Source organism: Aedes albopictus, chromosome 3 (assembly GCF_035046485.1).
Source record: "Aedes albopictus strain Foshan chromosome 3, AalbF5, whole genome shotgun sequence".
NCBI lineage: Eukaryota > Metazoa > Arthropoda > Insecta > Diptera > Culicidae > Aedes > Aedes albopictus.
Genome location: NC_085138.1, coordinates 305,404,178 through 305,428,196, shown reverse-complemented (window position 1 = coordinate 305,428,196; position 24,019 = coordinate 305,404,178). Strand labels below are relative to the sequence as shown.

Genomic DNA, 24,019 nt, shown 5'->3' with positions numbered 1-24,019 from the left:
TGCATTACTCCACCAATAGTAGATGTTTGCTTTGCAAAGGATAAATTCTCCTATCTACTGCGGTATACCATGCCTATTAGTGTGGGTCATCGGAACCGTTTTCTCAGATCAAAGCTTTTTTGGTTCCGTTTCGGGTCCTGAGTATCTGTGCAAAATTTGAGCACGATCGGTTGCGTCTACACTTTGCGCATTGCAATTGAAATTTGTATGGGATTTTGTATGGGAAAACATACTTTTTTGCATTTTTGTCATAAGTTGAAAAAGTTTGTCTGAAACTTTTTAATCGATACTATAAAACGATAGCCTAGGATGTTCTGAAAAACTTTGTTGAAGACCGCAAAGCGATCCGATGCTTGTAAAAATAGTTATAACCAACGAACCGCATGCATGTGTTTATGTTTTAACATGTAAAGGAATAACAATAGCAACAAAATCATGATGTTTCGCCAAGCAATGCCAACGCTATAACTTTTTTCATAAGCATCAGATCACTTCGCGGTCTTCGACAAAGTTTTTCAGGACACTCTAGGCTATGTTTTCACTTCATCGGTTACATGGTTTTAGAAAAATTCGAGCTTGTTATGACAGAAATGCAAAAAAGTGTGTTTTCCCATGTAAAACCCCATACAAACTTCAAACGCGATGCGCAAAACCTAGGCATAACCGATCATGCCCAAATTTTGCACACTTATTTGGGTCCTGAAATGGGATCAAAAAAGCTTTGATCTGATGGGATACCATTGAATTTTTCATTTTTCCATATAAACGATGACCCACTCTAATGCCTATACTTAGTTCCAACAGAGTACCACGCCACCGCCACCACAACCAGTCAGTCAGTCAGTCAGCGGTCTGTCCGGCTGCGTGCAGTAATATTACAACCATAATTTATGGCCAAACACGCGATTAGTATTCAGCGTGGTGCTTCTCGTCGTGTCAAACCGATGAGGCAATGCAAACAAAATGTTATCTAGTTTTGTTTCTCCTCAACCACTTTTACCATGCATCGTTATAGCTATACGTAAAAAGTTTCACAGTGTCGACTACAGTTTTACACTTTTTGGACACTTCTCTTGACTAAAAAAAACATAAAAATGTTAGCTCAATAATGGAAGAATTTAATTAGATAAAGTTAAAAAATATGAATTATATTTTTTTGAAACAGTTTCGATAACATCATAGTCATCACATCTTATCGGGCATAGTGTACCCGTCCAAGTCCAAGTCCACGCCGCACACGACCAACAACATTGACGGTGCGGTGGATACCTACTAATCATGATAGGTACGACGATGATACTTGGTGTATCCAAATAGCGCTAAAGCATGTTTGAACTGCACATCGATTGCTGGTATTAACTCTTCAATTCTCGTTCTTTTCTATTTCTCCAGTTGCGAGTAGACTGTTGACTATTGCGCGTCGTCGTCATCGCGTGTGACCGCGTGAGAATGTCCTCGACAAGGTTATCGAGTGCCTGGGAGGACAACAAGTCCCGCTCGGAGACGGTACTGTACCCGGACAGGTACTCCAGTGTCTCACCGAAAAATCGTTTTTCGGCATACTCCGGTGGGATATCCCGAAATGGGAGCCGCGACGAGAGTAAGCTCCATAAAAGTTTGGAGGAAATTACCAAGGACATTAAAGAGCTAGAAGACTTCATATCCGTCACGGAGGAAATTTTGAAACGCGAGCGGGAATTCGACGAACAACTCTACAGAAGAGAACGCCAGCGGAAGGCTTTCGAGAAGAAAATGCAACAAATCAAGAACAAATGCAGCCCGACGAAAATTTGCTATGGAAAATCCGATAGTGCCAAAGTGAAGTCACCGACCTTCAAAGTGAACATCACACAGAAAAGACGCATAAAGTCTTTCAGTCCGAAAAGCTACAAGTCCAAATTGTATTTTCGAAATGGGAAAATCGGCTGTTTGGAAGCGGAAGAGGCAGTATCCAATCTGAAAAGCACGCACGAAATCGTCAAACGAATAATCAATGATGAGAACAATATGCTGGTAAAGCTAGAACACCAACATTTCACGATGGGTCCCAAGGAGGAGTCACCTACCTCGGTTGGGACTCCACTGGAGAGCCTGCAGATGTGCGTGACTGAGTCGGCCACGTCCCTGTGTGATGAACCGTTCAAAGAGACGATAAGTGATGACCCGGGAGATAATGCATCCGAACAAAAAATTGATCGCAGTGAGAGTAGTGAGAGGATAATCGAAGATATGGAAGTCACGTGAGTATCGAGCGGTGGGTCTGATAATCTGGGGAATGAAACTTGTGTATTTTGTTTTATTTTGGATTATACAGACAGAGGATAGACAAAATAACCGGGGAAGGTAAAATTTTTGCTTTGCAAAAATGGTCAAAAAGCTGTAACTTCTTGAAAAGTGCATCCAAAAATCTTATTTTTTTTCCTGTAAGTTTATCAACTAGTTATGTAGCAGTGGTCCACATTTGGAAAATATCGGGCTATTCTATACGAAATTAGAAAAATCCTAGAAAAAAAAATATACGATAGCCAAGTTTGAGCTGTTATATCTTCGGATTCAATTAACAGAATGCAATTAAATTTTGAGCATTTATGACTTGTACAGGGGATAGACAAAATGATCGGGACAGGCAAAATTTTCCCTTTTCAAAAAAATTTCAAATGGCTGTAACTTTTCGAAAAGTGCATCAAATATTCTCAAATTTTTACTGTAAGTTGATCAACTAGTTGTGTATCAGTGGACAAAATTTGGAGAAGATCGGGAACTTCTGCACGAAGCTATAAAGATTCTAGAAAAAGGTATAATTATCCGATAGCCAACTTTGAGCTGTTATATCTCCGGATTCAATGAACCGAATGCAATGAAATTTTGACCATTCATGACTTATATAATGAGCTTTGAAAAACTTTTAACTTACCTTAAAATTCTTAACACGGAAGAAAATTATAACGATAAGATTATTTTTTTAAATCAAACATCAAATTTTCTGAAATTTCAACAATGTTTCAAAATTCAAGATGCTTACTATAGTTCATTAAAATCCCTTCTAACTGTATTGAATATAAATGCGTTTTGAAGGAAAGTAACAACATAGTCGGCAATTATTTGAAAAAGTAATGGGATACATTTTAAAATTTGACCAATTTACTAAAAAATCTTAAAATAAATGAAATCGCTATAACTCTTTCTGTTGTTAATAATTTCAAGTTCAGTCAAACGTTTTTCAAAGCTCATTATAGAAGTCTTAAATGATCAAAATTTCATTACATTCGGTTCAATGAATCCGGAGATATAACAGCTCAAAGTTGGCTATCGGATAATTATACCTTTTTCTAGAATCTTTATAGCATCATGCAGAATAGCCCGATCTTTTCCAAATTCTGTCCACTGATACACAACTAGTTGATCAACTTACAGTGAAAATTTGAGAATATTTGATGCACTTTTCGAAAAGTTACAGGTAATTGAACATTTTTTGAAAAGAGAAAATTTTGCCTGTCCCGATCATTTTGTCTATCCCCTGTAGATACTCTATCTATCCATTTGAAGCCGGATTTTTTCCAAACGTTATCATAGAGTTGTTTCTACGAATTACTGTGGTTTTGCTGCTCAACAGTATAAAAAGGGTAGAATATGATGCAGAATATTTTTTTGGATATGCTAGGTCATCCAAATTGTGCTTGAGTTTAGATCTTAAAGTCTACGCGTGTAACGATAACTTCTTTCATTATACAAAACTATGATTTGAAATATATCATGTCCAGTAAGTCTTCTGAAAGCTCAATAGACAGTATCGAATCAGTCTGGATATCATAGGTCATCCAAACTGCTCTTGAGTTCAGATCCTGAAGTTTACGGGTGTAACGATATCTTCTTTTATTATACAAAGCTATGATTTGTATTATATCATGTTCAGTAAGTCTTCTGAATATACAAATTACAGTCGGGATATCATAGGTCATCCAAACAGTTCTTGAGTTTAGATCCTAAAGTCTACGCGTGTAACGATGACTTCTTTCATTATACAAAGCTACGATTTGTAATCAATCATGTCCAGTAAGTCTTCTGAAAGTTCAATAGACAGTATCAAATCAGTCTGGATATCTTAGGTCATCCAAACTATTCTTGAGTGCAGATCCAGAAGTCTACAGGTGTAACGGTACCGTAAAACGGGGTCAACTTGATCAGCGGGGTGAAATTGATCATTTGGGTACTACATTCATTCATTTATTTAGTTAACATCAAATTCATGATAATAAGTACTGCATCAACAATTTGCCGCCGTAATACTCGATTTGCAGCTGCAGCTCTCCAACGTCGGTCACGCCCAACACTCACCTGATCACGCTCCACCTGGTCCGCCCATCGTGCTCTCTGCGCTCCACGCCTTCTTGTACCAACCGGATGGTTAGCAAACACCAACTTTGCAGGGTTGTTGTCCGGCATTCTTGCAACATTCCCTGCCCACCGTATTCTTCTGGCTTTGGCCACTTTCTGGATGCTGGGTTCGCCGTAAAGTGCAGCGAGCTCCTGGTTCATCCTTCTCCGCCACACACCGTTCTCCTGCACGCCGCCGAAGATCGTCCTTAGCACCCGTCGCTCGAAAACTCCGAGTCTTTTTAGGTCTATTAGCGCCACGATAGGTCCTGACGTCGATAATGTTGGAGAAGTGCCGTCCATCAATCAGAACGTGGTCGATTTGCGATTCCGTTTGTTGTGGTGATCTCCAGGTATAACGATACGGGAGGCTGTGCTGGAAGAAGGTGCTACGAATGGTCATGTTCTTGGAGGCGGCGAAATCGATGAGGCGTAGGCCATTTCGGGTACTACATTGTAATTTACTTTTTAAGTTCTCTGGTTCGTAGATGTTTAGAGATGAGTGCAGACCTTAATTTTTTTATGAAAAAAGTCGGGTTTGCCTTATTTTTTTTAGGAATTTGCATTGTATTTCTCATTTAGCTGAAATCATGGCTACTAAACAATAGATTGCCAATAGGACTTCCCGAAAATGCTCTGTTTTAACATTTTTGAGGAGTGGAGCGGACCTGGTGTGATGGTTAGAACACTTGACTATCACGCCGAGGACCTGGGATCAAATCCCACTCCCGACAAACTCGCAAAAATGTGAGTTCTTCCTTCGGAAGGGAAGTAAAGCGTGGGTCCCGAGATGAACTAGCCTAGGGCTAAAAATCTCGTTAATACAGATAAAAAAAAAAAAAAAAAATTTTTGAGGAGCCTTGGTTGGAAAGTTATGTAGCTAATCAGAACATTAAATAGTTAAAAAAAAGTTCATTTTATGATGAAATAGTTATTTATTGTGATAGAAATCACTTATTTCAAATGAAATTGCCTACCTTTAGGCGTTTAAATTCACTAGTTGTAAGATTTTAAACGCGATATTCGGTTTAAGAAGAGCAAAATTAAGCGGAGAAGGAAATTTTCCTTTCCAACCGATGCTTAATTGTATACTGATCAATTTCACCCCAAAGTGGCATTTCCAATTTTTTGATATTTGGAGTTATTTAACTTAAAGTTTAAATTTGTGGAACGAATTTTTGTCACATGGTTCCATGGAGATCCACCAAGTACTGGTTTTACAGAAATTCGTTTGGCAATATTTGAATTGTCACTGCTAAAGTTGTTTGAAAGTGGTCAATTTGACCCCGGATTACGGTAACTGCTTTAATTATACAAAGCTACGATTTGTGATCTATCATGTTCAGTAAGTCTTCTGAAAGTTCAATGGACAGTATGAGAACAAACGGGATATCCTTGGTCATCCAAACTGTTCTTGAGTTTAGATCCTAAAATCTACGCGTAATGGTAACTTCTTCCATTATACAAAGCTACGATGTCCAGTAAGTCTTCTCAATGTTCAATGGACAATGTCCAACGTTACTATCTAATACTTATGATATGACATACATGCGATACAAGAATCACTGTACAATTGCCCTTGAAATGAGTTCCACAGTGATAATTCTCTTCGTTTAAGATAGGCTTGTTAGTATTTTCTTGACACTGTGTACCGTTGTACAGGAATCACACTCATATCACATGTCTGTCTGGGGTATAAAACGAAACCACTTCATGTTACAGTGGTTGTTTTTTTTATTAACTTAGTGCCATAACAATAACGATGGCCCATAATATCCCAAAAATATATAACAACGCCTATTGTCCCTCGAAATACTTTGGTAAATATAGTGGATGTAACACTACTTAACGTACTGGAAAAAACTATAATCACAAGTTTAGACCTGAAGTAGTTTAGTTGATCTGGAATACATATTTCAAAACTATCTTGGAATGACGCATGCAATGCCAGGGGGATTACACATTACAGTTTTAAATGTAATGTTACTGTTCATTTTGAGAATTACTACTGTTACTGTTAAGAACTAAACTTCAGTACAGTTTGGACGACCCTAAATGTTCCAAAGGTTCATAATAATATATAGTAGGCTTCAGGTTGATGGGGGTGGAAGCTCAGGTAAAATATTATCTCCTGGGCGCCCATTAAAAACACCACCCCCGGCGAAGACTGGCGCTCGAGCCTAGCTATTTAGCACTGTAGTTGGAGGAAATGCCAATGCAGAACCCGTAGCTTCCGGGAAGGTAAGCCCAGCTCCCTGGGTTAGTGGGTTGGTGTCAGGCCCTGCGAGCCAGCCGTAAAAAAGACTAGCACCGGAAAATCAACAAGAGAAGAATGCGAACCGATACCAATGGCGACGACCACAGCGACGAAAAGGGACTTGCGATTGGAAGCTCGGTACGTGGAACTGCAGATCTCTCAACTTCATCGGGAGCACCCGCTTCAGGTTGATGCAGTAACCACGATTGATTATGCAACGTTACTTATTATATCAGATATGGCTGCTGTTACGAGTGTAGACCTGAAGTTCTGAACTCCAAGATAGTTTGGCTGACCTGGAATATTCCTATAATGTCTCTAAATGATATTTGAGATTTCAAGAGCTTCTCGGATCTCAGCAGATTATGCAATGCTTTTTATGGTAAAAACACATCAAGTTATTCTTGCAGACTTGAAGGACCTCATTACAGGACAGTTCGGACGACCCTGAATGTCTCAAAGGTTCATAATAATATCAAGTAGACTTCATATTCAATACCCTCGGTTAAATATGCAACGTTACTCAGTATAGCAGATTTGGCTGCTGTTACGAATGTAGACCTGAAGTTCTTAACTCCAGGGTATTTGGCTGACCTGGAATGTACCTATAGTATCTCTAAATGACATTTGATATTTCAAGAGCTTTACGGATCTCAGTAGATTATGTTCAATTCAGCTTTTAGAATAGCTGGCATGTTAATTAGTTTGTTTCTCCAAACTTTATGATGTTCAGGCCGGATTCATCCGGATGTTCTAGGTTTTCCGTGAAATCTCAAATACAAAAATACCTACTTTCCTTAATAGAGGACTAAATTTGCAACAACTTTGCTGAAGACAGTACTCTGTTTTATTGAATGTGTGCATTTATACAGCCGTTTCTATGTTGGGGTCATATATGATCCCTCTATCTCCAAAGGGCTATAGAATTATAGAAATTGCGGGGCCCAGATGCAAAGGGGAGTAAGTGACCATTTTGTCGATTTTTAAGCTGAACATATAAAAAAAACTTCAGATTTCAAGCTTCCAGGAACTTTTAGGATTATTTTTACGATTATTAGAAAAATAACCAAAAATCGGAGAAAATTGAGTCAATTTTGAAACTTCATACATTTTGTATGAGATGAAAAATTCGATCGATCAAAACGATCAAATCTGACTATACACATCCCAGGTAACCACTAAGCATTTGAATAAGCCGTGTATCAGCCCGTATTACGCATTTAAACTGCTTGCTGCCCTACATAAGCAGTTCGAATGCATAGCTGCCTTGAGTTAGCATAAGCTGTGCTGCTCAAAAGCTTTCGGCTGTTAATTGGCATTTCAACTGCTTGAAGTGGTTTCACTTGGGAGCATACAGAATGCTTTTCAACTGCTCTTTAAATGCTAGAAGCAAAAAGGTTGGGAGATATGTTACGCATTTGGCAACATATTTTGTCTCTCTCTTACAGAGCCTATGCTTCTGTTTACAAATTTGTGCATCTTATTTGTTTCTTCATTTTCCCCTACTCATCCAAACGCACCAAAGAAAACATTACTGCAACTGGATTGCATTGGGAACTTATCCATAAAAAAATCACCAATTATTTATCATTTCGTCGGAAAATATGTGCCGAATAGGTGGATGCTTTGGTGGATCATAGGATTGTTTGAAAGAGGGAAGAAACAATCTTATTCCACAGATATTTAAAAGAAGGGATCGTAATGCTCTACCACAATGAAATATCTCTATGAAAACAGGTTTTGGATGTTGAATCTGAAGCTGTTATCGAATCATTCTTTATATTGGCGATTAAATCAACGCACGCCACCAGGACAGCTTTAGCATCGTGGATCAGGAGCAACAGAATCCGAAGCAGATATGATTAATCAATCTCCGGATCGTAAGTTCAAACCTACATCACTACAAAAATCAGCAAAAAAGTACCACCTAGCACCGGCTGGAATATGGAAGGACGATGAAGCGGGGAAGCAGGCTTAAGAGAACGAGAAGCAGACGTCAATCTATTTTTGTTTTTTTTTGCTCGACGAGGCGTTACGCTTCTTTGACATTTCGTCACGACGTTCCTGAAGGGATAGCACTAAGACAGCCCGTTATTTTGCCAAAACCTGCTGTGAGGTAGCACTATAGGTGCATATACGGCTAATTAGCATTTAACGCCTTGTCGTAAAGGCTACTATAATGCTGAAGGAATGCTATTTTAAATGCTTACTGGTTACTTGGGATGTCAATGGTTGCTCCTCTGTGATTGATTTGAGCTTGTACTAATTGCCCTGAGATTCAAATGATTAAGGGCTGGGGTACTTATTCTCAAAGTGAAATATTAAGCAGTTCATACATTTTTGACCAATAACGGCGCCGGCCAAATTCTTATAAGTCAGTAAGGAAGGGAAAGGAATGTTAAAGTGTGATGGTTGTTGCTACTAGAGACCGAGAGCACTCTGCGTCCCCACAACTAGCACGGATGGGGTATTGTTAGACGGAAAGGATGGGAGATCTGGGAGTCAGCGTTGGGTCGGTGATGCGATCCATAAACAGGGGATATTGAAAGTGTTCGTAGGGTAAAAGATTGTGTGGTGATAACTATGAAGGTCAAGCGGCACAGTTCGCTTTGGTTGTATAACTTGAAGGCGTTATTTTAACATATACATATACAACCTCCTTGGGAAATCCAAATAATAATTCGTATACACTGTTTAGGTTCCTGTGTTTAACAATATTCAGTCCGCAATCATCATTTCCTGTTAATTCTATAGGTTTGTCTTTCATAATGTTTTTTACTTATTGTTTATTATATACTTTTCAGGAGTCCTCCACCGGAAACCAATGATTTCGTAACTGGAAGGCTGAGGCATCTCGCCAACCGATTCTCCGAACGAACGAAGCGCATGAGAAGTAAACTGGAAATTCCACCCACACCTTCCAGCAGTGCCAGCGCCCCATCGACTGCACCTTCCACTCAGAAGCATAATGCAGAATGTAAGCTCTTTTTCTTATGGAGCTTCAATTGTACAATTGATTTAATCGATGTTTTTCCTTTTCAGTACGAGCCATACAAAATTCGGCTCTCACCTTACAATCTGCAACCGGTGCACGAACGTGCGATCATCAGTATTTCTGTCCCATCTTTTGCTCCGGAGCAACGAATGCCGTTCTCGATCCGCAGGGCAAATTTTACATTTCGTGGCTGTTCATCGTGTCATTGTCTTTCCTGTACAATGCGTGGGTGATTCCCCTGCGATCCTCGTTCCCGTACCAGACACCAGAAAACACCAAATACTGGATAGCCGTGGACATTTGCGCTGATGTTATCTACCTAATTGACATTCTGTTTGTGAAGCACAGAATCATGTACTTGTTCGAAGGCTTCTGGGTCAAGGACACGGACCTGACTCGAAAGAACTACATGAGGAAGCTGCAGTTTAAGGTGAGATAGTTGCATTGAGCACTAAATGACAACGAATGACATATTGAAAATATTACACACAGATGGATCTATTAGCATTGATGCCGCTGGATCTGCTTTATCTTAAATTCGGCACCGAGCACGTGGTGTTTCGCGCTCCTCGTCTTCTGAAGATTCAAAGCTTCTGGGAGTTTTTCAAATTGATCGATCGGGTAATATCATCACCGCATATGGTAGGTATCAAGCGACGCGACACGCGACCGATTGGCGACATTGACACGATCAGGTCAGATCAATTGTACATCCACCTTACGTGTTTCATTTGCATTCTCTGTAGATACGAGTCGTCAAGACGCTCACCTATATGCTGTATATGATTCACCTGACCGCTTGCTCGTACTATGCATACAGTGCCTATCAAGGTAAGTCAGTTAGTGAGTTTGTACTGTGGTTTTTGCGCCAGGAAGAGATTTATTACATTTTCAAAACTATATCCATATTATTTGTTTATTTGTATATAAACATCAACAGGCCATTTTTGCCCCAATGATGTATCTTAAAACTAAATACAAAGCAATCATACATATTTCGAACAACTGCAACTGCTGCCAAACATAAGACACACCAAAATAACAGTAATAAATATTTATCTACATCTTCTTATTTTTCTACTAGACATTTCAAATCACAAAAAAAACTAATTAAAACGAAATAGAGACACATCTTGCAAAAACTTTCTGACATTGGTTTACGAATTACATATACTTTTACGTTTTGCATCTTGGTGTCCACACGTCAGTACGGTTTTCAAACTCGCGGTATTTTGGTCCTACAGGCCATGCTAAATCCCTTAGTTTCGCATCGATCACAACTTTAAAAGAAATAAAATCTTACATATCAGCTTGTCTCCCCTTAGGCACTAACTTCCTAATCCTCACTGATTTCCGATCCATGATATTGTACGTGCATTTGAAACCTGGAATTTTCGACTAGCGAAGTTGAATTTTTCTCCAAATCCGTGCGTCGGACCTAACTTCGGAAGTGGTGCGCTGTATAGCGGACCAGGTTTGCTATACAGCGCACCACTTCCGAAGTTAGGTCCGACGCACGGATTTGGAGAAAAATCCAACTTCGCTAGTCGAAAACTCCGATTTTTAACTAAATTGAGAATATCGAGGCGGTCACACACTAGTCTTTTCACATCGTCCTCAGTAGCACGGCAATGAATGTTGGTGAGGAACAGAGAAAACGTATCATCATTATGTTTATACATATCAAGAAAAATACTGTCATCTAAAAGAAACTACCAAAATTGCACAAATTGGAATTCCAACAAACTATCGTTCAACAATTGTAACAATGTCAAAATTGTTTTATACTTAAAACACTTTTCAAAATACTACTAGAAGGTCACTCCGGACTATAGCGCTACTACGGGTTATAAAGGTTTTCGGATAATAATCTTGAAAGGCTTCTTATCTGCTTCATGCACTAGACTCGACTGAGCCTGTATTGTACATATTGCATACTTATTGAATTCTCAAACTGAGAGCTTGGTCCATTAGCTTAACTTAACTGTTATACAACAGAAATCTGCATATGTTATGATGATTTGATACATAGAATATGATCATGACCAACTTGTTTGGAGAGCATTAAGCAGTCGTTGCCAGTCTAATTTTATTTGCGGACCAAAACTGAGTTTTAAAAGTGGACCGTAAGTAATTCAAGAATTTATTTTGAACAGTTTGCTAGATTCGACGCAAAATCCATTTGATTGATATTTTTTTGAAATTTGTAAAAGATTAAAAAGTTAAAATAGGATTCAACTTCAGGTTTTCACTTGTAATTACCATTATCAGGAGATTTGATTTCACATAAAAACTCTGCAAACCTAAAAAATGCCTGTTTCAATCTAGGAACTGTTTTTATTCTGACAATCATGTTCATGTTATCCCTGGAGCCAATTTCGAAAAACTTCCGAAAGGATTTCCTACCGTAGCTATGAAGTTCATCGAAGGTTTTATTTTAAAAAACATAATATTGAAATTCTTTCGGGAGTTTTTTTTTGCGACTTGTGGTGGATGTTTCTGACAAGAGAAGGTTACGATGGTGTCCCCCGGGGATTTCAATCGGTCTATTTTTGTTAGATTCTACATGTTTGGATATGATTAAATCCAAAACTGTTCGGGTGATGGGCCAGTGGTGTAGCCAAGAGGAGTCCTCCTTTGTAAGGAGGCACAAATGTCATAACGCTGGAGGGGGTGGATGGGTGTCCTTTATGGTGTTACAGCCCGAAAAAATATTTTTTCCCCATATAAATCGTGTTACGAAGGGGCGGGTGAGTGTCAGCAAAGGCCAATTTTTGCGTTATGAAATTTGTGAATTAACCCTCTCGTGTTTATCAAGGAGAATGAGTGAGAAAAATTAGACGAAGGTGGGTACGCCAATGATGAAATGATTTATAATTTGAATAAATTGAAGATTTTTTAAAACTCTTTGAGTGACTCTGAAATTGACTAGGGTAACTCATCGCCAATTGTTGAATGGTTAGTACTGAAATTTTTGTTTTCATTTGTTTTACCGTGCGTAGTTCCTAGATCCGGTCATTACCCATACTTTGAATTGAATTCCTTTTTTTAATTAAGAAAGAACATTTGTGTCGGAAATCTGGAACCCAAATGTTGACTGATTTTCGCCATTCGTTGGACGGTTCATACCGGTAGTTGAAATTTTTGAAAATTTATCAGATTTCCAGTTAAGTTTCATGGAGTTTCAAAAGGGTTACGAAGGGGTTCACAATGTTCCTTAGAACACCAAGGGGGGTGGTTCAGGAATGTTTCAGAGAAGTTTCAAGGTATAATGAGGTTTTTCAGGGGCTTTAAGGAGGGTTCCGGAAGGATTCATGGGGGATCTCAAGCAAGTTCCAGAAGGATGTTCATAGGGGTTATAAGACGTTTCAAGATGTTTTCTCGTTTCAGTTGATATCAGGAATATATCCCCTCGAACACGGGAGCACCACCTCTGAAATCCTTTGGGATCTCCGGGAACACCACTGGAACGCTTCTGAAACCCTCTGAAGCCCCATGGAACGCTCATGAAACTCTGGGAACATCCCTGGAACGCCTCTGGGACCACTTGAAACTCCATTAAACACCCCTGAAACCCTTTGAGACCTTCTGGAACATGTATGGAACGCCTCTAGGACCCTCTGAAATCCCACAAAGCACCATGGTACGCTCCTTAAACGCCCCTGGAATTACTAGAAACCCCTTGAACACCCCTTAAACCCTTTGAGACCCTTTAGAGCATCCATAAAAAACCCCTGGAACCTCCTAAAAGTCCCTGAAGCTCCTTGAACAAACTCAGAACCCCCTGAAGCCCCTGGTACTGCTTGAATGCACCTGAACTGCTCCTGAAATCCTCTGGAACCCCTTCAAACGCTGCTGAAACCCCTTGAAACACCCCTGGAACGCCTTGAAAACTTCTGGAACGCTCCAGAAGCCCTCTGGTACACCCTTGATGCCCTAGAACATAAAAATGATCATCTGCTCACCGAATAGGACATATTGGTGAAGTACTAGATTTGTAGTAATGAGCTGAGTTTTAGTATGGTGAGAAGGTCAATTATCCGTTTCTGCAATGAAATGGTGCAAAAAGCGTGGGTATTATGATCCCTTGCCTAATTTGATGCTGTTTGAGCAAAACTTTGGACAACAGTGTTGTTGTTTTCTCCATTTCTTGCAATTTAAACAACATAGTTATCCAAAGTTTTGATCATACAGCATCAAATTAGGCAAGGAATCATAATACCCACGCTTTTTGCACCATTTCATTGCAGAAACGGATAATTGACCTTCTCACCATACTAAAATTCAACTCATTACTACGAATCTTGTACTACACCAAACGTGCCCCATTCAACAGTGCTGTTAAACAGGGCACTATACTGTTTTGATTTTGTATGGCATTTTTACGTTGGGACTGATTCATTATGCAACCTCGATGAGTTGTATATTGGAAAAATAAATCATTGCAAAACTCGAATTTATCAGCACTCTTCGTATTTGTTTCTCGGCAAGTCTCGTTGCATAAATGTACGACTTGTGCAGTAAAAATGATCATTTTGCAATTGGTAACATAAATAACTATTATAACAATCAATTTTTTGGGGTCTCAAGTTAGCGTAGTGGTTAAGGCTATGGATCGCCAAGTTCGATTCCCCCCAACTCCATCTCCAATTTTGGGCCGCCATCTTGTATTTTGGGCCACCATCTCTGATTCTGAGCCGCCATCTTGCATATTTTGATCGTCGTTTTTGGATCTCGGACATTTTCTCTATGCCAAATATTCTAATATTGCATGGTTTTAGAGCCCTAAACTCCTTAAAACAGCCGCCTCTTCTTGTAGTGGGTCGCCATCTTGGATTTTAGGTCATCATCTTGAATTTTTGGCCAATATCATGGTTTTGTGGTTTCCATTGTCGATTTTCGCATAAAATTCGGCAACCATGCTAAAGTTTACAAAGTTTGGCGCTATTTGATGTATCGCATGATTGAATTTGGTCATATATGTATGACCAGTTCATCGGTGCTGGTCAGGATCACTAAAATGGCCATTACTCCGGAACGCCTTGTCCGATCCGCACCATTTTCAAAAGAAAACTGCGGTAAAATTCCTATACGATTTGAGCTATAATTGACCAATGGGAAGTGCCTTAAAAGTGAGTGAACTTTTTTTGCGCACAAACATACATATACACATACACCCACATACATATACATATACAGATATCATGTCTTTTCGTCGAACTGAGCTGACTCGACTATCCAAGTCTTCTATCGAAAATTCGTATTTTGAGTGAACATATAGCCTTTCAGTACACTTTGGTGTATGAGAAAGGCAAAAAAGTTTTTATTTTACAAACGGGAAATCACTTTTTTCATGCAAAATCATAACACTGATTTTTTTTTTGTAAAATATAGATCGTTTAAGGACACGACACAAAAATGGCGAACATTCAAAAAAATTGATTGATTTGTCTTTATTAAAGAGACTTTCAGCCCTTGGCTGGTTCGTCTCTACTCAAAGAAAAGATTTGGTTCAAATCGGTTGAGAAGTGTTCCCGCCATCATAGCCACCGCATCGACGTGTTTGAAAAAAAAAATAAACATGATTCCGAGATAATCGAGTTTAACTATTCAAGTATATATAAACTACATGCCCGTAAGAGCGCGTGGCGCAGAACGCTTCTCTACTGCTTGGATATCTATGGAAATTTGATACAGCATTTTTAATAACCCTAATACTTTAAGATAAAACAATAAAAAAATAGAATTTTTGCCCAACCTCAACATAACCTCCTAATTAGGAATGGAATTGCTCATAGAACACTCAACTAAGAAGCAGGCTTTGCCCCAGTGAGGATATCACACCAAGAAGAGGAGAGAGAAGCTTCCCAAACATCGCAAAACGACATTTACCGCTTAGGCTTGTAATGAGAAACCTATGGCGCTATAAACTACGTAGGCTCAATTTTGGCAATCTCAGACCTCCCTTCTCCTCCGTAGGCCTTCATTCCTTTAAAAAAAATAAAATAAAATTTGTATGGACCATAGACTTTGGCCAGATCCTCCCTCTTCCGAGTTCTACGTAGCTTTTTGACAGGCCTTATCGAAGTATGTAGAGCAGCAACGGAAAGTTATAGAGGCACATGCTACACAGCCAAAAAAAATCTTGTGATAATTTTTCGTCTGATACCAATTATTCTCGGGCTTTACTGTCTCAATGTTTGATTTAATTTTTTTAAATTATGGCGTATTACATTAGGCTCCTATAATGGTTTATTACTCTCAGAGATCTGTTGTGTTCTAGACGTCCCATTCTTCATGAGTTTTAATCCATATTCCAGTAGACGTTTCTTAAATCTCACTGGATATGTATATCATATTATTTTAAAATCTATCAATTTTAATTATTTAGGTTTTTTTTCAAAAATATTAATAAATAGGATATTAATATGCATAGTGTTCCTGTGGTACTCTGTAAGTGTGACAAATGTTATACGTGTACGTTGGCTATCGGTAAATGTTAACACCATGTGTGTAGTTTAGATTTACAGTGTTGTTTTGGTTGTTGGAGTAAAGTGAGCCAACAGTGGAAGTCGGATTGACTAGTGTAGTACGAGTAGGTGACGCACCCAGATACTTACGAGGTAGTCAGGAAGTGTGGGATAATTCCGGGATCGGAAATAGTGATTCATATTAGGGAGGATACCACAATGGCGACAAAGATGGGACGCATTTATGAGCGGAGACTCTTTGGTTGTTTTTCTGTAAACAAAGGTCGATGGAAAAAAATGATGAAAATTTCGCGTTTTCGAAATTTGCAAACAAAAAAAAAGTGATGGAATGGTGTTTGTTGGGTAGTTGTTGTTTGGATCTACGTAAGTATGTCTAGGAGGTGCTCCAGGAGAGCGAAAAACGAAAGTGGATGTTGGTCCCTGAGACCGTAACCATATGAAGCGGCAGGTGCATGGCACAGCGCAGCTCCCGGAGAGCGTAAAGAGATGGTGGTCCCGGAGACTGTAACCAAGTAAAGCGGCCAGTGCACAGCATGGCGCAGCTCCCGGAGAGCGAGGAAAGAGGTCCCGGAGACTGATATAAAACTAAATGGATGCAGCAAAGCATACCTATTCGGGAGGAATGTAGAAAAGATAGTATAACAGAGGTCCCGGAGACTGTAATTGAACTAGATTGAGTTTTGCTTGGAAAGTTAACCTTAATTTTCCACCCGTGGGAGAAAAGAACGGCAACGAATGGCAATTAAAACAAATCTCTGGAAACTGTCAAATTTCGTGAGAGTGGGAAGAGGACGGAATGAAGGAGAATGAACCGAATGTCGTGACGTCATTCGAAACCTAGTTCGAAACGTAACGAATGGTGCATGAAAGGAGGAAATGGAGGAAGAGGAATATGCAAGAGGAATCGAATAATATTAAAAGGGTGTCTTGCTCGGCACAGTTTAAGCGAGATTACCGGAACGATTAGTCCTGGTCCTGGACACTGACAATTTGCAAAGCACTGATGATGCGATGAACTGTGAGGTTGAGAGAGTTGGAATGGCGAAGAACTGGGTACTCGATTAGACTAGTAAATAAGAGTTTGGTATCGCTAATCTATAAACTACTGCTTTTCTTGCTGGTTTACGCCGTTAAAGGGTGAAAAACAACGATGGCGAGTGAATGGTACTATAATCATAATTGGAACACTTACCCTAGTAGAGAAATTCTACGCATTTAGCAAAAAAAAAAAAAGAAGAAATCCGGATTGAAGTGTAATTTGATAAATCTGGTGGATAGTTACTGTCTAGAGAGTTAGAAGTCTCTGATGGAAAAATAAGTGTTTAAATAAATAATGTTATTTATACAACAAATTACTTATATAAATACTTTAGGAAAGTTAAAGGAGAGTGAGTGGGGATGAGCTGGCAACCGCAGTTGTGCTATGTCATTGCAGTCGAATGTTTCATTAAGATGGGATTTAACGTGTAAGCCGTGCAAAGGGAAAATGGAAAGTAACTGAAGATAATGAAAAACTAATGGGGAAACAACTGAAGGCATTGCTCGGAAAAAAAATATATAGAAAAAAATAAATAGAAAAAAAATAATGATAGTTGAAAGGGAGAGTTTTATAAATTAATAAATGATTGAGAATAGACTAGAACCATAGGAAAGGTCTTCGCCTATCGCAATTTTTGAGAGGCTTGGGCGAGGGATCTTCTTCGAATGGAGCAAATACTAATTCGCCACAGTCGTACAGAGCTATACGGAAATGAGACGCCGTTCCGAAGACTGGTATTTTTATCGGTCAAAAGAGGAAACGTACATTAAGCTTCTCGAAAAAGTTTTCAATACGATACTTGGCTCTATGGAATACACAAATGTTCAATAGTATGTATGCATCGACACAACATCTTCCAGAAAAGGAAAGGCACATGTATATAACAGATAAAAACAGTAGTGAATATAAGTAAAACACGAGAAGGGAAATTGTAAGTGACGAATCGACATTTATTAATGTCTCAGTCTGAATAGTCTGAAGCATAATATAAAACTAAACCTTTTCTGAAATAAACAAGATTGAAGCTGATAAATTTGTTTTGACCACACGATAGTTACATCAATCGTTTGGAGCAATACCAAGAGCAAGACACTGTGCAAACGGGATTTGCATTGAATGTATTTGTTTTCCTTCAGCACATGTAACATATTCAGATTTGAAACTGATTCCAGGTTACTCTTAGGTGCAAACGGAAGAAAACCTGAGGAATTGTGAGGAATTCTAAGCATCACTTTGAACGCAGATTTTCTCTTGTTATCTCTGTCTTGCCTCTAGATTAATCGTAAAAATATACTAGCACACAAATCGACTCATAGCTAGACTCTTAGTATATTTTACGAAACGACGAGTCAAAGTTTCATTCATGGAATGACCGTTCAGCTGATTCAAAACGTTTTGTAAAATGGATTATTCGACCAATCTGCAAATCTAGGGTAAACTGTCTGTAGTTGACAGTAGACTTTCCATTTCGTAGAAAAAGGAAGATGTGGTACTCTGTAAGTGTGACAAATGTTATACGTGTACGTTGGCTATCGGTAAATGTTAACACCATGTGTGTAGTTTAGATTTACAGTGTTGTTTTGGTTGTTGGAGTAAAGTGAGCCAACAGTGGAAGTCGGATTGACTAGTGTAGTACGAGTAGGTGACGCACCCAGATACTTACGAGGTAGTCAGGAAGTGTGGGATAATTCCGGGATCGGAAATAGTGATTCATATTAGGGAGGATACCACAGTTCCTAATTTGATCCTACTGAAAACAAAGGATTCAAGCGTTGTTTGTTTCGTTTGTTACTGTAGTTTTTTTTAGTGAGCACGCATAAAAAAATAAACAAATCAATCAGTGCCGTAAATCGAATAGGATGGATTTGGGAGCAACACTATTGCCACTCAAACCCTATCTCACATTGTACATGCATGCTTCAGAGATTGTACTTACTTGATACTTGATGGACTACAACTCAAAGCTGCGAGTCTACGCCGAATGAAGCATTCGCCTCCACTGGTCTCGGTCCTGGGGCAATCGCTTCCAGTCTCCCTGAACGTTTAGAGCCCTTAGGTTGCAAAAAGTCACCGTGTGCGCGATCTACCACGAAGCTGACGACCACTTCCTGGTTATGAATATGGTTTTAGCTTGTCGTTCCTCCAGCATACGAGCTACGTGCCCAGCCCACCGCAGCCTGCCGTGTTTTATTCGCTTCACTATATCAATCTCTTTATATACTTGGTACAATTCGTGGTTCATGCGACGCCGCCAGATGCCGTCCTCCAGTTTACCGCCGAGTGTTGTTCACAACACTTTACGTCCGAGGACTCCAAAGGCTCTCCGATCAGCTTCTCTCAACGTCCACGATTCATAGCCGTATAAAACGACCGGAAGAATCGGAGTCTTGCACAACGCGAGATTTGTCTTCGTTTGCAGCCTACGAAGCTTCAGCTGGTTTCGCAGACCGAAAAAGGCGCACGTTACTAGAGTACCAAGATAAACAAATTCGTCCACAACATCAAACTTTTCACCACCTAGCACCACTTCGTCACCACTACCACGGCCGGACCGACGTTGACCACCAGCAATCATGTACTTGGTCTTTGTGGTGTTAATCGTTAGTCCAATCCTCGCAGTCTCTCTTTTAAAAGTTATGAACGCCTCTTCCACGGCCCGACGGTCGATCCCGATGATGTCGATATCATCCGCGAAGCCCAGGAGCATATGGGACCTCGTGACAATGGTTCCGCTCCTTTGCACAACAGCTCTCCTTATTGCTCCTTCCAGCGCTATGTTGAACAGTAAGTTCGAAAGAGCATCGTCCTTTTTCAGCCCGTCTAAGGTTACGAACGATGATGAAATTTCATCCGCAACCCGTACACTTAATTTTGAACCGTCAAGCGTCGCACGAACCAGTCTAATCAGCTTGTATAGAGGGCAAATAAGACCATCCAACCCACTAGCAGGCAGTTCTTCCTCTTTTCAATATAATACGGTGTAAAAGTTAATACAGCTGCTCACTACCGAGCTCAACCGGGAGTTCGTCCTTCCAAGCAGCCTTATTGTTCTTCAGCCTTCTAATGGCTGTCTTGACCTCGTCTAGCGTTGGAGGTTCCACAGCTTGTTCAGAGATTGTACAAGGAATTAATGTAGTAATTTCTTCAAATTTTCAGCCTAAAACTTTTCGTAGATATAGTTGTAGATAGTTTTCCAAAAAAAAAAAATATCGGATATAATTTGAGGAAATCTTATAATTTTCATGGGATTTTTTGAAGGTACTATGCTAAAAATCCGTTTGAGATTTACAAGAAATAAATCAACCTTTTGTTTCTTTGGGAACTACACCAATTTTTTTTAATAAATGCATGAAATCTTGATGAACAAAACTGGTCCAAAGCCAAAGTTCATTCCGTACAAATATGGGATCTCATATTGCAACACATACTGAATATTGCAGCACTTTAATAGTTTGGAATCATCCTTCAAAGTGATTATTTCAGGAATACTTAATAATGCTTTTTAAAAATGGAACTCGTAGACACAACTTAAATAATTAATTCGGAGTTCACTCCATTTTTTCTCCCTAATTTGGATGATGATGAACTTTTGGGTGCTGCAAATACTGTGTATTGCAACGGTTTCACATTATTGGCGGGTAAAATATAATATTCTATCTTCTTCGTAAATTAATATGCCCCAATTTAAATACGTTTTGGAACTTTGATTCCAAACTCTGATAGGAAAACGATTAGAAGTTGTTTTTATCAACAATTTTATATTATAAAAGAGGTTACAAAAGCCCATATAGCCGAGGCGATAAACGCAAGGGTATTCAGCATGACCATGCTGAGGGTGACGGGTTCGATTCCCGGTCGGTCCAGGATCTTTTCGTAAAGGAAATTTCCTCGACTTCCTTGGGCATAGAGTATCTTCGTGCCTGCCACACGATATACGCATGCAAAATGGTCATTGGCAGAGGAAGCTCTCAGTTAATAATTGTGGAAGTGATCATAGAACACTAAGCTGAGAAGCAGGCTTTGTCCCAATGAGTACTTTACGCCACGAAGAGAGAGAGAGAGTTACAAAATATTCTGAATTTTCATCCGCATCTACCATTTCTCTCAGAATAATTACTTTAATCGTTTTTTCTACTTCCCTCAGGTCTCGGTTCCAACCGTTGGGTGTTCAACAACAAGGGCCATGCGTACGTCCGGTGTTTTGCTTTTGCCACCAAAACGGCAACCTCAATCGGAAAGAACCCCAAGCCAGAAAAGGAAGGCGAACTGCTCTTCATGACGGCAGCCTGGTTGATGGGAGTGTTCGTGTTTGCCTTGCTGATCGGTCAAATTAGGGACATCATCGCCACTGCAACGCGGTCTAAGTCCGAGTACAAACAACTGGTGGACGAAACGTTGGAGTACATGCGGCAGTTGAACCTTCCGACGGATCTGCAGCGTAGGGTCAAAATGTGGTTCACGTTCACCTGGGAGCAGCAACGCAGTCTGGACGAAACGCACATCATGGACGCCTTGCCGGCAAACTTGAAGACCGATATTGCGATTTCGGTGCATATTCAAACCTTGTCCAAGGTGCAGCTGTTTGCTGATTGCGAGGAGGCCCTGCTTCGGGAGTTGGTACTGAAGCTAAGGTCGGTTACATTCCTTCCTGGGGACTACGTTTGCCGTAAGGGGGAGGTGGGAAAAGAGATGTATATTGTGAAGACTGGTCAGGTGCAGGTCATGGGAGGTCCTAGAAATGATGTCGTGCTGGCAACGTTGTATGAGGGATCGGTCTTTGGCGAGATAAGTTTGTTGGCGATCAACGGAGCAGAAGGGAATCGCAGAACGGCTGACGTGCGATCCAAGGGCTTCTCAAATTTGTTTGTTTTGTCGAAGTCCGATTTGAACGAGGCGATTGTATACTATCCGAATGCGCAAGCTATCCTAAAGAAACGTGCCAAGAGTTTGATGCGCAAGAACGCAGCACGTGAGAAAGCTGAATCCCAGCAGAGTATTGATGCAAATGATGGTGATACCGATGTAGTGATTAGCAATCCTGATCATAACAAGTCTCCTAAACTGTTGAAAACAGTGATTCAAGCGTTACCAAGGGAGTCGGCTGCTGTGCAGCTGTTGACTCAAGGATTCAAGGGTGACCATGGGACGGTGGATGCCGATGAGCCTTCCAAAGCGAATGATGATACTGCTTCTATGCGTAGCGTAGAAATGCACACCACACAAGTGCAGATTGAGAACGAAAAGAACGTGGAGCTACCCTGTGATCTGGTTTACAGCATTAAAAAAGAATTGATGGATAATAACAGTTACATCAATCTGACCGATGCGGAAAAGTATAAGCTGTTGAATGAACTATCCAAAGATGAATATGAACATCAGAAGTCTCCAGTCTAAGCCAGCTTGTATCTATTTTTATCGCTACTATCTCAATCTTATTGACTGTTAATCGGTGTGAGTCGATTCTACTAATTGTCGTTTGAGATTCTAATTCTTCTCAGATTATCTCAGCAACGCGTGTCAGCGTTCGTGTTGTATTCTATCAACTGTATGTTAGACTATGTGATGTGATAAATGTATACTGGAACAGTGCATTAGCATCCAAATAGAGTGGCCTCATAAAAACGGACTACGAGTCATTGATTATATACTTAATTGATGCAAAGATGATTATTAAATGGCTAATAAATTATTCTAATGCTAGGTGTAACCCAGTTTTCTTCTTATGAACGGTTTTGAAGATACCTTATCTTGAATTTGCACTCCTATATATTCATTAGATTTCGTTTTGAGGTTCATTCCTTGCGACGGCGAGGTGCTGAAAGATCATACCGGAACAGTATTGATTAGACAAACATAATTTTAGTTGGGATCGATAATAACCAGCGCTAATGAGGTGAACTTTACCTATCTTTATCTTTTTGGTCGAACAGTACAGTACAGTATTTCGCAAATTTTGTTATTGGTACATCATGTCAGCGAAATATATACACAGCGAAAAAAAAGTGATACAACCACATCATTTAGGCTACACATCAGTTGCATCATAAAAGTGGTGAACTAATTGCATCTACGGGGTTAACCGGTAAACAGGGATGGGAACACTCACTTGGAAAGAGTTACACTCACTTGCTGTTTTCTCATCTCAGAAGCATGTTATCAAAAAACAATGTATGGGGCACTTTTACCTTGTGGTTTTATCTCAAATTTTCCCGAATAAAGTAAGGGTCGCACACGCATTCCAAAGTCGTGACAGAGCGTTGAAGGCAACTCTCCACGAGGTGAGTGTAATTTACATTCACCTCGTGGAGACTCGCTTTCATAGCCCTTTCACGACTTTGGTATGCGTGTGCGATCCTTAATGTATTCGGTAAAGTTTTAGATAAAACCACAAGGTAAAAGTGCTCCATACACTGTTTTTTGATAGCATGCTTCTGAGCTGAGAAAATACCAAGTGAATGTAACTCTTTCCAAGTGAGTGTTCCCATCCCTGCCGGTAAACACCCGGGACGATCTACTTTAGGTAGAAATGCAATATCTGCAATGTTTTAAAACAACATTTTACCCCGGATTTTTTTTTAGTCAAGGGGAATAGTTGTGCTAAGAAATGCATGGTACCTCCCCCCTTTGCACCCTCCCCCTTTTGCGGGGAGGCGAAAATACGTGGCTTTTTTTGTATTTTTTATAAATTCTACATGTTTTGCTGAAATTTCATAATTTTGCTAATCATCAATAGTTTTCACTGATCCTAGACATGCAATGTATTACTACCCATCATAGTCTGTTGAAGTTTTGATCCCAGAGCTATTCTAAGGCCTCAAAAGTACTCCGAACTTTGTGACACAAATCTAACATTCTCAATCAAA

General features: G+C 39.8%; 1 protein-coding gene across 1 annotated transcript; it reads left to right on the top strand.

Moving 5' to 3' along the window:
* Positions 1-1,162: 1,162 nt before the first annotated feature.
* Positions 1,163-22,863, top strand: LOC109413077 (cyclic nucleotide-gated cation channel beta-3). The gene is made up of 7 exons (XM_062842368.1): positions 1,163-1,285; positions 1,393-2,240; positions 9,436-9,608; positions 9,674-10,056; positions 10,119-10,268; positions 10,373-10,457; positions 21,301-22,863. Exons 2-7 carry the CDS (start codon positions 1,450-1,452, stop codon positions 22,548-22,550), a joined length of 2,832 nt encoding a protein of 943 aa, XP_062698352.1. The 5' UTR covers positions 1,163-1,285; positions 1,393-1,449; the 3' UTR covers positions 22,551-22,863.
* The last annotated feature ends 1,156 nt before the right edge of the window (positions 22,864-24,019 follow it).